Source organism: Telopea speciosissima, chromosome 7, assembly GCF_018873765.1.
Source record: "Telopea speciosissima isolate NSW1024214 ecotype Mountain lineage chromosome 7, Tspe_v1, whole genome shotgun sequence".
Lineage (NCBI taxonomy): Eukaryota > Viridiplantae > Streptophyta > Magnoliopsida > Proteales > Proteaceae > Telopea > Telopea speciosissima.
This window is the reverse complement of record NC_057922.1, coordinates 16,510,581-16,526,991: the sequence shown is the minus strand read 5'-3', so window position 1 is coordinate 16,526,991 and position 16,411 is coordinate 16,510,581. Positions and strand designations below refer to the sequence as shown.

Here is a 16,411-nt window from a genome sequence, read left to right as displayed (position 1 = left end):
AAAACCACATTACTCACCAATCCGCTTGGTGTCTATATTCCATTAAGCCTGAGATTTTTCCTTTTTTTTCCCCATGCACCATGGATGCTTAATCTTCATTAAGCTAGCTCTTGAAACCCATCTTGCATGACATGGTTTCATTTCAGTTTTGCATTGTTTATGACTCTTTTAAGTTCATACTATGGAGTCCATTCAACCTACCACAGTATGTTTTTCGAAAGGGAAGAAAACGCCAATATCTTTGATTTTAATTTCCTTCCATGGAATTGACTCTATTGTCAGATAGTAGGAAAGGCTTTTGAACTGACTTTAAAGGCTGGCCCCATGGGAGCTTAAGACTGCTCTCCACCTTCATTGAACCAGGCCCTTGAGGCCTATCTCCCTCTTGTATGACAAATGAAAGCAAATAGTGGAGTTGCCACTAGGAGATTGTCAAAGATCACATCCATGATAGAATCAAGTTTTTTGAGTCACTTTTGACAAATATTTTTTTCTGAATTCAATTGCTAAACCTCAGTAAAAAAATTATAATCGTGAAGAAAACAAAAATTTATATAGTGGTTATCATTTTACATGCCAAAATTTGGATCACCATTTGCAAATGGCTATAGCATCAGCTTGTGGCAGTTCATCAAGCTGCTGGTTCCTGACACTTCGATTTGAATAAACAGGATACATCTGCAACCACGATGAAGGTAAGGAAATCTCCAACAGCCAGTAAAGCCAATCCCCTCTGCCTTGCCCAGGCAATTTCAGTAGAGTCTGAACTGAAATAGTCAAAGAGTTGGTTGTATCTTCAGTGATCTTGCTCACAATAAACTCTGACCTCGCAGGTTTTGTAGTGCAATTCTCTGAATCTGAAACAAAGAGAAAAAATCTCCAGTTCATTTTGATTCAGAGTAGGCACTAGAATGACATGATTCCTCCACTAGCTTTTCACTCCTTCAGCCCACCAGCTTGCTTCACTTCTCTGTCTCATATTCTCTTTTGCGCCGGTATGCATAAACAGAATCAAATGGCAGTCTTCCCACTCTTCTATTTCTCCTACTTCTTTTACTCACGCCTCTTCTCCTTTCCTTATCTACTGATTGTGACATGGGTACGAAAGATATCAAACCCAACGGTACCAAAGCGGCAAGAAATTGTAGCAGAATGCCCACAGGCAAGCTAGTGTAATCACCATATGAAATTCCTATGCGAGATGCCAACCCAACACCCATAAACCCACTGATAATGGATGATAAACAAAGAACCGAAGCTAAAAATGATGTGAGCGATCCTTCACATCCTGGTGGGCATAAACTCGCAAACAACACTGAGAAAGGAAGAAGCTTAAATTGAGCAATGGTTTCTGCTAAACCTGACATGCATAGGACATATGCTTCATTTGGAATTCCCAGCTTAAGATTGATCTGCTTTACTAGCACCAAGTCCAGGAGAAGGGAGCCTGCATATACTATCTGCACTGTGCCTATCAATTTCCTCATGGGAACTGTTTTCCAATACCGATCATACAGTACAGTTGCGGATATAAGTATCAACTGACCAATCACTTTAGACATCCCGATGATTGAAGAATCAAGCTTTAGGCATTGTGTTTGGTAGCAGAAGATGGTACCTGACAACATTGGAACCACAGCAATGGAAGCTACAATCCAGATGAGAGGACGGGAGATACTCTCTTCAGTGATTGCAGTAAGAAGATTGGAGAATTGTTTGCTTAGGTTTTCTGAGACAGAATTCCTAATGAGATGGTGCTCTGATGGTTGTGGCAAACTGAGGGAATCCTCCCTTGCAATTGAGGAAATTGCAAGTTGAACAGATAGTATGAGAGCAAATAAGAGAAACATGGCCCTGGTTTGTTGTGTTTTCAATAAGAAAAACCCACCCAACAGGTTTCCTAATAATCCACCTGCAGCTAGAGCCATGAAAGCATAAGATTGGAGACCACCTAATCTGTGTTTTTGGCTGTACTCTGCAACAAGAGCATCTTTTGCCACTTCTGTGATGGATGCACCAATGTTGCTCATCAGAATGCATGCCATTAGCAAAGGAAGAACTTCACCCCCAACTGGAACCAATGCAATGGCACCCCATGACAGAATCTGCAAAATGACTGCACAGTATGATCCATGTCAGTAACTTAACGGAACCTTTAAGTTGCAAAATTCATTTACATCCTTATTACACAAAACAATGATTAGCTACGTCATAGTTATCAGCATTTAGTTAAGCATTGAGTTTAGTTCTAGTTTAAAATTAAGCTCAAGTACTGAAAGTATGAATATTGGTTTGTGTGTGTCTCCATCTATCATGGTATCATGTTGTAGAAGCCAATCATATTTTGTGTACTCTAATTAAGTTATTGCCATTATTTTTCCTACCGAAAGAAGAATATGGAAAGAAATGGACTTCACAAAGGGAAACGAGGGAACCAAAAATACTAAAGATTTTATAGGCCGCAAGTATTGTTAATGTTAAAACTACAATAATACTACTCCACAGTCCACATTATCATCTGGGGAGAAATAAAATGAAACCCCAGAACAGAGAGAAGCAAGGAAACAATCTCTAAAGGATATTTAAGCTAGTCTGTGAATAAGGATTTACAAACTTCCAATTAATAAACTCTTTAATTAAAAGGAAGATTTAAAAACAAACAAATCCAGTCTGTTTATATGAGAAAGCTAACAGCTTATATTTGGAATCCCATTACAGAACACTGAAAAATCTGATTTTGAACTAGTTCAATGAGCAAGTGCAAAGATACAAAGATGAAGAAAAAACAAGAAAGACTAGCAGAAGAAAAAAAAAAGAATACGAGAAAAATACAAAGGAGAAGCAACGAACCTCCAATGGAGATATAGGGTATTCTATGAGCACCGCCGATGTATACAGCATCAGAAATTACCCCAAAAAGAGGTTTGGCTACCATGGGTAGGTTAGCGGAGTTCTGCACAATCTGCAATACTGAAGGTTGCAAGTTTAGGGTGTGAGCCATGTGGAAGTTGAGCGCCAACCATGGAAAGCACCTGAAACCTTGGACCCAATACCCAAACCCACATAGAACCGACATCTGTTGACGACCAACTTGGAGAAACTCTGTTCTTCTGTCATTCCTCTCGGTATTTCTGTTCTTTGGTGGGACTTGGTCAGGGGTTATAATGATGGATTTCACAAGTTGGGTTCTTGGTTTAATGGAGTTCTTGCTGTTTTTTGAGGAAGATGACATTCTTCTGTTCTGGTTGTCAAGGCTGAAGATGTGATTGTAGTGAAGAAGAGATGCATTTGCTGGAGGTCTTTGGATTCCTACTCTTGGGCTCACGGTGATTAATGTGCTTCTATTTGGAAGAGCTGTATAAATCATGGTTTTGGATAAATGTATGCAAGGAAGAAAAATGAAGATTATAGATTTTGCAGCTGTATACAGCTTATAGAGAGAGTGTGTGAGTTAGAGTCGAGAGTAACCAACCCCAGTTCCCCCACCGTCGAGGATGAATTGGAGAAATTCATTTATGGGGTTTATAAAACAAAGAATTCTGGCAGAGTGTGGGGGCGGGTATTCTTAAGAAGCCAGGAGAGACTTCCTTTATTGGACTTTTATGATAGAAGGGGGGGGTTTACAGATTGCCAACCGTACACGTGTCAATAAATTAAGGGTGGAAGAACCCACTAGTGGGCTATGGGTTCCACTCGAACAAGGGCACACCAACGCCACGAGTAAATCCAATCAGAGGGAGAATTAGTCAATAATGGCGTTACGTGTGACCTTAATATTTAGGTTTGGGTTCTTCTCTAACAAATCATTTGCAGGTAAGAATGTAAGATTAGAATTGATAAATAAAACAAGGGAATGATCATTCATGACGGAAAATTTTTTAAAGTTAAATTGATGTGCAAGTGAACAGCTATGAGCTTCCTCATGCCGAGTGCTGGCTCACGTCCTTGAACGAGGATGGTCCTTAGAATCTAGAGGACCCACAGCGAGGGTGGTCCTTGGGACCCACTGCCCATCCACCTGAAATCCATTACCCTTTGTGAGTCCTCTGGATTCCAGGTGGGTGGATGTGGGATCGATCGTCCTCGTACGGCTGTACGAGGAGGTGAGTCAGACTCCCTCATGTCCAAGTTAAGGTGGCCTGTTGGCTATGTAGTGATGATCTGTGATAGTGTGAGGAATCGATATGGAAGATATAGCAAATGTAGCAATCGCTGGTGCAATTTCCTTTGTTTAATCAAGGAATTCTGCCAGCCAGAGGCCATCAAATTGATTTAATATAAACTCACTAGTCTTTCCAGTCAGTGCACTGCCAATAGCCTCAACACAGAATTACAGATACAATATGGGCAACTGGACATAATAATGGCTTTCTACTTTGATCCCAGCCTACCTGGCTTCAAAAGATTCACTCTTGTCCATAAGGGCCCCTTACTCAATTAAAATCTTCTTCTCACAAGACATCTATTCTGCCACGTTGATAGATGATATTCATTCTGATGGTTGGATAGAGAGAACATGATCTAGATTAGCTACACATGAAATTTTAGAGTCTAATTCAATCAAAAACCGCTTTGTATTGACATGCATATGCATCCTCATATTTTGTCTTATGGCTTCCAAAAATGTCACAAACAGTTGTGACACCAATAATTACCCATAAAATTTTCATCTTTGTTCTCTAATTGTCATCATATCCGCACTGCTTGCTTTGTTTTTTGTACTTTAAACTTTTATTATTCACCAAATGAATCGAAGCATTCCACCCACTTGCGTGGATTTTGAACTCAAGAATACCAAAAGGCCCATATTACCAACAATGCAGTGCGAAAGGATTGCATAATCTTCTTTTGGTAAAGTAGTTCGAGAGGATGGCATTGCAAAGCCAAATATAATAAAGAAAAAAGAAGACACTAATGCTGCATTTGGTATGCATTCTAGGTTGATAACGCATTCCAAGAAATCATACCAAACGCAGCCTACAAAATTCATGTATAACAAATTTTTTTTGTTACGAAAGGTAGGTTTCATTCACATGTATGATCCCTTCCTAGAATGTCTGATCCATCACTGCAGGAAGATGGTTTGAGTGTGTGCCATATTCATAATCCTTCACGACTAGTTGTGTGTGTGTGTGTGTGTGTGTCATATTCATAATCCTTTGCGATTAATTTGAATAGTGAAATTAGGTTTTGGGTTTTCCTTGGAGGTTTTGACATGTAACAAAATCTCTTAGGATTAAAGTTTGTTTGTATAAATAACCACCATTGATGTATGAGGAAAAATAAAGTGCAATGAAGGACAAGAAAATACACTATATAGTTATTTGATAAATAACAATCAAGATTTTTTTTCCAGTTAATAAGAGAAAATAGGATAAAAGTGATGGCAGCAAACAAGAAGAAGAAGAAGATGCAAGGGCTACTCAGGAAGACAATGACCCATTTAAAAGCTAAGGTACACCACCTTTTGGAAGGTTGCTTGCAATTTCCATTGAATGCTGCAATGAGATCTCCTGGAGACCAAGGAGCTTCAACCAAACTATGATAATATGTGAATCCCCTTGACTACCAAAAACGCAGATCACTAGTTACCTTTTCTGTCCTCAAAAGAGCTTGGGATTATGGGAATCAAATCGAAATTTGCTTCCAGCAGTGAAAAAACTTCAGTAAGTGAAGAAACCTTAAAGTCCGGTTTTAAATCAACAGAATCAAATTCAGGAGAGTCAAACTTCCCTGTTTCGTCAAGCAAGCATGTATGGGATCCAGCTCGTTTTCCACAAACTACCTATAAGAGAAGGTAATAAGAAGATTAACCACAGTATTAGTTGAGTGCTGCTCTTTCCTAGTCACAGGACTTCAACTAGTATATCTGAGCTAAAATTATAGATATTACATGGCACATCTACAAAGCAATTGAGAAAGGGAAGATTCATATTTCAATAGATCAAAAACACATTCTCCTACTTTACCTCCAATAACAGGATTCTACCAATTCAATAAATACATTCATTTATAGGTCAATACCTCCACATCTATGTAGTGACGGAAGTTCAACCATTACATAATTTAGTTTCTTTTGCTCTGGAAATGTAGCAGTTTAAATAACCACACTTCATCCCCCCCCCCCCCCAAAAAAAAAAAAAAAAGAGTGAAACTGCTTCTGACATAAGTGTTAGAAAGAAAGTACTCTCTCTCTCTCTCTGGGTTAAATTTTGATAATATTCAATAGCATAAAAAAGTTGGTGCCCGTTTGATTTGAGGATGTGTCACTAATGCGTGCCATGGTTCTGCTAATCTTTTATGTCTGTGAATGATGCCTTGGGGAAGTTAAGTTGGGACTTATGGAGGAACTATGGAAGTGGATTGGTTATGTGAAGGCCACTTGTGGTTGCCTAGAAATTGAGAAAAGTACAGTAATGTTAAAGAACATCAATGTTGTGGGTTGTTTGGTTATTCTGGAAAATAGTATCAGAGTAACAGCTCTCAAATTTATTTGAGAGAATGATTTCTTCTCCAAATTGATTGTATAGTAATACAAAATGATAAAATGAATTCTTCTTTTGGAAAGTAGTTTTGTAGCCCACCAAAAGTTTGGGATGTAACTCTGGCAGAAAGAACTTTTATATTTGCCTACCTTCAGGAAACCAGACACAGCCTATGGCATATTCTCATTTAACAGTATTTCTTGTATTGTGGATGGCTTAGCAATTATTTTAACCATTTCATACTCAATAGGTAGCGCATAGCCATATTGTATATCTATGGAATGGCAAGTCATTGTGGCATAGTACAACAAAAAGATTGTGTAAATGCAAGCAATTACTATTTTTCTGAGGGAACCTCTGTGGAGGTAAAGGATTTCTGATCTAGAATGAAGCATCTCTTGAGACAGTAATTTGGAATAATTGCATATAGCATAAACACAGAAGAAACAATTCAAAAAAAAAAAAAAAAAAAACTACTCACATCATCTTTAAGGCTATCTCCAATCATTATTACTTCACTAGGATGAACATCCCAAGTTGCACATATATGCAACAATGGAGCTGGGTCAGGTTTGTAAGGGCGGAACTCCCTGCTGAGTGCTGGAGAAAATGCCATCTGCAGCAATAAAAATCATACTAACAAAAATGAGAAACTCCCACTCTTCATGGGGAAACAGTCAATGGTTAAGGAGCAGGATCAGCGCAAAGAGTGTGTCAAGATTCTAGCCCATCCCTTGGAAAGAAAAAGGCAGCACCAAAGAAAGGAAAGAGCGAGATGGTGGTTTTTGTTGTTCCCGCGAAGCAAAGATCATTCTCCCAGAAATCCCTCAAGGATTTGATCTCAAACCAATGGAAGGGGTCTATTTTTCACCTCTATGGATGGGCACCCGAGAAAGTGTCTTCAGCCCAAAGCTCCATTCAGTAATATCCCGCCCGTGTCCTTCCATTTTTCCAATTAGGGCAAGGAGTGTTAACTGTTAAGAGTTCTTCCATCTAAAGTTTGGCTTCGAAAGCCCTTGATCCATGAGAAGGTGATTCAAAATCTTTATAACTATAAAGAAAAGCCATGTGCTTTATTAGCACAGTGATGCTATATAGAGCTCAAAGTAGCAGTAAATACAAAAGCATTAACAGGATTACATGCTTAAGGAATCAAATACAAATAATATGGAAGCAGGCAGAGTTCAGATGCACACACACAAGTTAGGAAAGGAAACAGCCAGATATAGATGAAAGAGCTCAAACTCAAAAAAGAAACATATCCTAGAACTTCAACACATTCAAATTGAAACTGGTTAGTATTTCAATATGTTTAACACATGGATTTTCAGTGGCCAAATAATGAAGCATAATATTGCACTGCAGGAAAATTTCATAATTAAAAACGAAAGGAAAAACATATGGCAAAAGTTTATCTAGACCAGCCTGCTTGGAGAGGTTTTCAAAGCAGACCACCTAGTTCTGCACAAGGATCAAGATTTCGGTTTCGACTGGGATTTTGACCTTGATTGAAACCGAAATGGCACCGAAATATGGTCCATTCTGGTGAAAAAACCGAAACATCGAAAACCCTTCAATTTGCATGCCATATTGTTTTGACCAATGTCGAGACTGAAATAGGTTGCCGAAATTTCAACATTTCGGTCAAAATTTTGAACCATGTCTCTGCCATGTGGAGGGATGATGTAACAATTCTGACTACATGCACATATCAGTTTGACAAATACAAGTTTTGCTCCAAGCCAGACATGCATACAACCATTTAAGGGCCAAAAAAACTGATGAGCGTTGACTTCTTCATTCTCTTTTGCTACTTAGCTGTTGAAAAATACAAAGAGTAAAAGCTCAATACATGGTGAACCATATAGTTGAGATGAGACCCCACATTTGATATGTGGTCAATCTACAGTGCATGCTGTAATTGTTCTTGAACTTGAGCAACCAGAACCAAAGAAGGAGAAAGGAGAGGAGGATGAGAGAAACCGAGATATGGTAGAGACTGGGCTGTGCGATAGATTGGATAATCTGATCTACCGCCAACATTCTATTTATATTAAATCTGAAGATTACATAATCAAATTAGAACCCTAAAGTCTAAACATAAGAAGAAGCCTAAGTCTGGTTACAATAGGAAACAAAGAAAATAAATATTCAAACTACTTAGACAACACAATCCCACGGTACAGAGGTCCATAGACCTCCAACTTAGACACATACAACCCATCCAATGGTCAGTTTGCCAAGAAGAGCCCTCCATAGGAGAGGGCGAGAGGCTATCAAGATAAGGCATCTTGACCAGAGCGTCAAAGGGAGATCTTCCCTTTTTTAAAGAATAATATATCATATTTATTTGAAGAATGGATGCCACAACAGAATATAAAACAAATCTCAGCTATTCAAACCATATAATATTACAAAAGGGATTATTGTCAACAAATAACATCAATAAAAAGTAAGCACATGTAAGTTACTTCATGTAAAGCTCAATTTTCACCATACCAGGGACTTACCCCAAAGCGTAAGTGAAACATATCAACTGCAGCCTTGACATTGCGAGTTATTAAGCCCCTTCTGCAAGAGTAATTAGCTAGGTCACAGTTTTGCAAAAAAAGCACCACTTGGAGTTCTAAAATTTTATGTGCAGTGGAATCAAAATCATCCAAATGCTGAGTCACTGTCCAAATTTGAAGCCTCATTTACAAAAATACAACTGTAAAAGGTAAAACACCATATGGTAATTAATTCAAATGAAGTTAAAACCTCAAACGTAGGAATGGTAACAAATAAATATAGAGAATTTGAATGCACTTGGTTCAGAAGTTAAAAATAAAAGCATAAGCTGCTTCCCTTCTGCTACGTGACATACACAGATAGCAAACTGCTAGATATGTTAAAATATCACTATTGTAAGCGTGCATATGATGATTTCACTTTTACATATGCTGAACCACTATCAACTTTTCAATTATCTCAAGACAGTCTAACACAAAAAACCTTTTCCAAAGGTCCAAGCTCACTCCCTAAGGCTCCATCTGGTTGCAAGGGAAATAAAGGGAATGAAATCAAATCAAATCAAAACTCAAAAAAAAAAAAAAAGGAACTTTTGTAATCGTTACCAACATGTTGTAACTAAATCCAAATCATTCCAAATCTAGTTATTAAATTTTTCTTACTTTGCAACCCAATCCCTAAAGAGTTTAAAAAAGAACATAAAGATTACATATAAAAAGTAAGATTACCAAATACTGTATGGGTTTAAGTAGGTTACACAATCATGCTTACAAAAGTTTCCCTTTTCGTTGTTCAACCAATTTCCCTTCCCTTCCTTTTACTTGCAACCAAATGGAGGCTAAGGTTAAATCAACAACACGGAAAATGTCAACAACTGCAAAACCACCCTATTGAAACTCGTCAATGGCTCTCAAAAGAAGCTTAATCCAACAATTTCAAGAGAGAGAGAGAGAGAGAGAGAGAAGCACAAGACAAAAGAAGCTCCTAAAGCCAATAATCTACTTAGCAATCTTATCAAGGAGCCCACACAGTTGAGTCACTGAATTACTCACTACTTAAGTGTGATAAAAATCAACCAGGGCTTCTTTATACATGGTAAATCTATATAAATCAGGTAACACTTTCTTAAGGGAATGGTTGCTAGTGTCACCCCAAACAGTCATAAAAAATGCTCCTTATATTAAATGCAAATTTTCTTAATGAACATCATAAGATGTGAAATATCAACAAACTTTTATCAAAACAACCTGATGCAGAATTGAAGTCCTACATCCGCAAGAAGAAGAACAAGTGGTCGTCCAAGTGTTAGAGTAGTTTAGTAGGGATGCCTATGTATAGTAGACTCCCATACTTAGTTTTTATTTTATGATTTAAATTGAACCGCTCCAAAGCTGGTTGAACCAGTGGATCAATTTAAGTGATTTTAGAATTTTCTTTAGGATAGCATCAATTAATTTTAAGTTGTAATTAGGACTCCACCCCTCTCCACAAATTTTAGAGAGGGAGTGTTATATTTTAGACACAGCCTAGGATTCCTACTCCTAGGCTGAATAGGAAAAAGGCCCTTTGGAAAATCGTGGGGAGCTCATTACCTCACAATTTTTTTTATAATTTTCTGCTCAAGCTGCTCTGCAACTTTGATTCCTCCTTTGGAGAATTGTCTTGTGTCTGATCAAGGCTGGTGGAATTGGTGTTTGATCCAATCGACACCTTGCGGTGTGAAGCCTGGGTGGTTCTTTGAAAATCTCTTTCAAGTTCTAGTCCAAGATTCAATTTTTATTCAAGTTTTCAACTTCCAACAAACAGCTGCCAAGATTTCTCTGCAATAACAGAAGAATTCCCCATCCCCATAATTCTTCTTCTAATCCTCTCACATCCCAACCCTAACAATCCCCCTTTAATTTTCACTTTTCCAACCTCAAAATCCTGTTCAGACCCAACCAGCCATCTACGAAACCCCAAAATTGGAGCACATAACGCTCTGCCCATGAGGAGAAATCGATCTCCTTTGCTGCCCCTTGCAACCACTAAAAACCCTAACATCCCCATCTCAAATCATTCCCAAAAAACCCTAAAACTCCCATAGACCAAATTAACCATCAGAATCAATCCAAACTTGGATCGAATTTCCCTCTCACCCTTAGGGAAACTTGATCCAAGCCCCTGCCCTAAACTCCCATCCTAAGCCCTAGATTCCCTCACTATTCTCTTTTCAAAAACCCAAAACCCTAAACCTAAGTTGCTGCCAAACAAAGTTTACACCCTTAGACCTATCAAAACTTAAAGTAACCTTCACTAATAGACTCCCTGATATAGATCAAAACATGAAGGGGAAGAGGCCAAAACACTGTTCGCGTGAACAGTGTCACATCCCTTATTTTGGCTTGGTGAGAATATTACTAGAAGATCGTGGGGGCAGAATAGTCTTTTATTTATTAGTGATTCAAGTCTTTAAGTGAGGGGTATAATTGTCTCTTTGGGCCCAAGTATTTAAAGGATACGTGCTAGAATCGATGGAGCCATATTGAGAGGTGGGGACCACCACTAAAGAGAATCGGAAGCAATATTTGATCACTTAAATGTGAGGTCTACAAGGAGCAAGCATCGGCTGGAATATTTAGAAAACTCCTAGAAGACTTGAAGATTATATCTAGTTTCTATTTTTGAGTCAATCCTAGTTACTATTTTCGTAGTTTCTATTTCCAAGCTTAGTTTCTAATTTTCAATTTAGTAGTTTCTATTTTCTTGTAACTTGAGGTGCAAGCATAGCCCCTATATTATGTAAAGGCTGTAGAAGCCTCACCACGATTTATGAATTAATAAAGTTGCTTAGATTGCTTTGTGCAAGTTTTGATTATCCTGTTGTGCGGATGAAGGGCAGGGAGCTTGGCTGGTGAGAGCCAAATCTCCTTACCCCACTCGATTCCCTTAACCTGCTGCTTCCCTGAGATTGCTACAAGTTTCAGACTTGCATAACTCCACCATCAGGCACTGGAACCAGAAGAGATTTGGAGGGCTGAATCATACAACCAAGGGCTACACTCGACCCCTGGTTTGGTGTCCTAACACTCACTGGTTTGGGAGATCTGCTTTAACCTTTTAATTTGGACTTCAGTTCATATCTCAGCAACTAGCCATCACAACAGGCTGAGATTTGGAACACAAGACCTACCCAGCCCCTGCTCCATTCGATCCTAGTTTGACACCAAACTGCTGGCTGGATTACCGAGCATTTGTACCTTCTATTTTGGTGTTTACCTTCTAATTCTGATTTGCTTCCATTATTGATGATCTGCTGCAACTATTAGGCCCTGTTTGTTTAGAGGACTTAGGTGGGGTGGGAGAATTGGGGTGGGAAAATGCTGATGTGGCACTTCAAAATCCCATCCCAATCTTGTTTGGTTAATTTGGGGTGGTGAACTTACAAAAGCTCAGGGGACATCATTAATTGCTTTGTCTGCTGATGTGACACTAAAAATCCCACCCCTTTGCTATCCAAAGTCCCACCAAATTGGTGGGACTTTGGTTACTATTCATGGGAAAAGTAACGTTATTTCAACTTTAACTCAACATTTCCACCCCAACAAAACTCCACCAATATGTGGGTCCCATATTCCCGACAATCTCACCCTACCTTCCCCTCTAAACAAACGGGGCTTTAATGATCCTACTGTAGAGTGGTTCTTAGTTGAACCCCTTCTACATTACTCCCCTACCTCAACTTGACATAACCCACACATCAAACCCTAACCTTAATTTCACAATTTTCACCAATTTTGAGCCGATTTACCCAATTCATAGAAATCCTGGTTATTGGCTTCTAGTTGGTCTCCAACCAATCTAGAACTACATCACAACCAAATATTTTGGTCTCTACAAGGATTGAAATCAAAATATTTCAGTGGGCTTTGATTGTACTTGACTGAAGCAATAGAAAAGCTTTAGTGGTTTCAGTTGAAAAGGAATATTTTCATTGGTTCTCATATGTATTATAGGTTGGATGCAAGTCAGCATAGCAGGTCAAACATGCAATCATAGGCCAAAGAAGACCATCATGGTTTGATGATTCAATGAGTTCCAGTAGTGGCCCAATTAGGAGTTTTGCTTATTATTTCTATAAGTAAACCAACTGATTCCTGTTATTTGATTAACCAAGTTTCCATCCCATAAACCCCGGCTGATCCCTATAATATCAGCGTAACCCCATTCATAAAACTGCACAAAGAATCTCCGTAATTCCTACTCAACAACCGTTTAATTCATTCACTTCCTACTTAATAATTGTTCAATTCATTTAGTTCTCTCTTGTTAGGAATCCTAACAAACCTAATCCAAAACCCTAGGGTTTAGAATCCTTATATCCTTTGGTGTCCCATAACCTAAACCTCTGAAATTTTGGATCAATTTAGAAGGTCTACTTCTGCAAGTTCAAGTCCATTTGGATTTGTTCAGCATCAAATCAATATAGATTCAAAAGAATAATCATGGAAAAGACAAAGTGTCTAAGAACATACAGAAACCAAGCTGGAATGGCCAAACATTATAGCCAATAATGGGGCACACTGTAAGTGAAGGGTGGAACAGAGAAATAGAAAGAAAGAAAAGGAAAACCATGCCACTACAGCCAATACAAAAACAGCAGAGTAGAGAAATTGCATTCCACAGTAGTGTCCATGCTGAAACCCATAGGTAGGAGTTGGTAATATATAAACATAAAGTACTAATAAAGTAGCACATCTAGGCTAAAGTTGCCTCAGTTCAAGCTCATTACAAACCAAACCAAACTAAGCTACTTTTGTTTGATTTCATTCATCACTTATCAGGAAAACTGAAGGAACTGAAAACCATAACAAGCAGTCCTACAGAAAGAGGCATCAGGGAGGCATGGTTTATATGTTTTCAATACCCAAAAGTAATTGCTTGAATTAGAAAGCACAACTGGAATATATACATATACACATATATATATATATATATATATGACAGAAGATGAATCCCTTACCCGATTTTCTTTGAATCAAGAAAACCACATAGTTCTGCTGCACCTGCAGCAGAGTTACCATATATGAAATTTAATAACAGTAAATTAATTCAATGGACCAGAATTTAACAAAATTATACTAAGTTCATGCAGCAGGAGACAAAAGCTTTACATCCCTACTTCTACGACTATAATATGAATCAACACCCCCATAACAATGAATAGACATAATTCATCCAAAAAAAAAAAAAAAGACATAATCATAGTTATCAAGGCGTCGCCATGGCGTCCAAGGACCTTGGTCGCCTTGGACGCCTAGGCAGGCGCCTTGCTGCCATGGCGGTGTCGCCTTGATTTTTGACCCTCTAAAACGCCATGGTCGCCTTCCTGCCTTGATAACTATGGACATAATCTATACGAATATATTCATCCAAAAAAATATATCTATATAAACATAAGGGCAAAGTACATCCATACAAAAAGACAGTTCTCTGCATTCATGGAAGAGATAATAAACCAAATTTACTGAGATTAAAGTCTAATTTTCAGCCCGTCAAAGTTTGAACCAAATGCAAATGAAAGCCTTTCATTTTTAATCACAGTGCAGTTAAAATGCAGACTAGTCAACAACTAGTGGGTGTGGCACCCACCACACACCCCCCTCCAACCAAAAAAAAAAGTATTTTCATAAGCATACTTAGCTACTTGCCAGGTGGCATTGACTAGTTGGTCAACTATCATGCATATGCTTTTAACTTGAGATAGTAACTTGACATTGTGCTCCACGTGTTACATATATTCTTTATCTTTGTTAAGTTTGACAGATTTTATATATGTGTTTTATTTGAGGTAGTGATTTCCCTTTTGTATGTATCATGTCAACCGTGTTCTATATGTACATATCATAAAATCCTTTTGAATTTTTAAATATCATTTTCAGAAGAGTGAGAGCATGGACTAACTTAATAGATAGGGAAACTTATGAGTCAATCCAAGGAAGAATTCTGTGTAGAATAAGGGAGATCCAATGAATGAAATAGTGCATGGCTTCTGAAAAGGATTCCCATATCCCCACTACATTGTCAGTAACTGGAATTCTATTATAAGATCCAAAACATGGGCCACAACCTGAAGACTACCTACTCAGCAATCCAATAAGGCAAATTCGCTGCTCATGAAAAGATAAATCATGCAATCTCCCTCTTCCTCGTTTTCAATATATATGAGACCGAGTATGATATGAGGATATGATTCTAAAAGACTTTTTTAAGCTGAAGTTTGATCCAAAGAATCTATTTAAGAATGACTACACCTCCAAAAACACACATTCTGAGTATTGATCCGTCCCTGACTAAATCTCACAAGTAACTCCAATAATACAAGATTTCAAGCATCATGTAAATGGGAAAGGAAAAAAAAAAAAACACTCATCCCAAAGTATAATACAAGACGAGCTAAGAACCCAGAATCCAATTTCACCATTAACATAGGAAATGCATACAAAATTCCAATTTGAACATCTGACGAACAACTAGTAGCAATTAATAAATTCAAATCCTTCATCAGTAAAAATTGGAGTAATAAGAATAATGTAAGATCAAATGTGTAAAAAACGAACCGGGCATAATCTGGAGACGCTCAAGTCCTTGACGTTCGAAATCGAGGATGATCTCATTAGCTCTCTGTTGCTTGTCGGGGCTCCATTTCTCAATGTGGTGTAAGATATCGATGCCAGAAGGATTCTGGGATATCAAGGAAGCATACTCTTGTTCGCCCAACACGGCTTTATTCATTGCTGCGAAATCAATCACAGGAACGGTCAGGGTTCCGTCCATGTCGAACACCACACCTTTCAACCTCGCCTTCTGTCTGACGCTGGTATTGCAGGTGCTAAGGTGCGCCATGGACGATCGAGGCCGAGAACGCAAGAAGCGGAAGGAACTTGATAGCATCAGCGGCATGTAAGATTATGACTACAGCCCAAAGGATAAGACTGTGCTGTCCGCTAGTGTTGGTCTCAGGTCCTTCTCGAATCTTGATCGATCATTGTCTTTTCCATTATTCATCACTCTTTTTCTTTTCTTTTCTTTTTTTTTTGGGTGTGTTCGAGTGTGGGGGGAGTTGTCGATTTGTTGTTTTTCATCTTTGGATCTTACCTGCAAATAGCGACAGCAAGCAAGCATGAATCAACGGCAAGCGAAGGAAAATAAAATAGACAAAACAGATAGAGAACATGAATGAATCAGGTCCAATGTACCTTGCCATGTCTATTTTGTATTTTATGAACAAGGTTTTAATCTGCGGAATCGGAGAGTTACGACGATTTCGATCCGGAAAATCGGCCTTCAAGAACCCTAGAATCAATGAACAGATTAAAAAACATGAAGATTTTTTGGATTTTGAGTGTAAATCGGCGTGTCGGATCAGTTGAAAT

At 38.4% G+C, this 16,411-nt stretch overlaps 2 protein-coding genes across 3 annotated transcripts; both read right to left on the bottom strand.

Annotated features, from left to right (window-relative positions):
* Positions 1-835: 835 nt before the first annotated feature.
* On the bottom strand, positions 836-3,287 carry LOC122666968 (probable folate-biopterin transporter 8, chloroplastic). 2 transcript variants are annotated; one of them, XM_043863106.1, is made up of 2 exons: positions 2,851-3,287; positions 836-2,116 (listed from the first exon to the last, which is right to left on the bottom strand). In XM_043863106.1, exons 1-2 carry the CDS (start codon positions 3,230-3,232, stop codon positions 963-965), a joined length of 1,536 nt encoding a protein of 511 aa, XP_043719041.1. In that variant the 5' UTR covers positions 3,233-3,287; the 3' UTR covers positions 836-962. The 2 variants fall into 2 exon arrangements, with proteins under 2 accessions (XP_043719041.1, XP_043719042.1); XM_043863107.1 differs by having other exon boundaries at positions 836-2,105; positions 2,851-2,901.
* Positions 3,288-5,527: 2,240 nt separating this feature from the next.
* On the bottom strand, positions 5,528-15,985 carry LOC122669915 (haloacid dehalogenase-like hydrolase domain-containing protein At2g33255). Its single transcript, XM_043866826.1, has 5 exons — positions 15,596-15,985; positions 13,999-14,041; positions 8,996-9,056; positions 6,967-7,101; positions 5,528-5,785 (listed from the first exon to the last, which is right to left on the bottom strand). Exons 1-5 carry the CDS (start codon positions 15,936-15,938, stop codon positions 5,585-5,587), a joined length of 783 nt encoding a protein of 260 aa, XP_043722761.1. The 5' UTR covers positions 15,939-15,985; the 3' UTR covers positions 5,528-5,584.
* Positions 15,986-16,411: the final 426 nt, after the last annotated feature.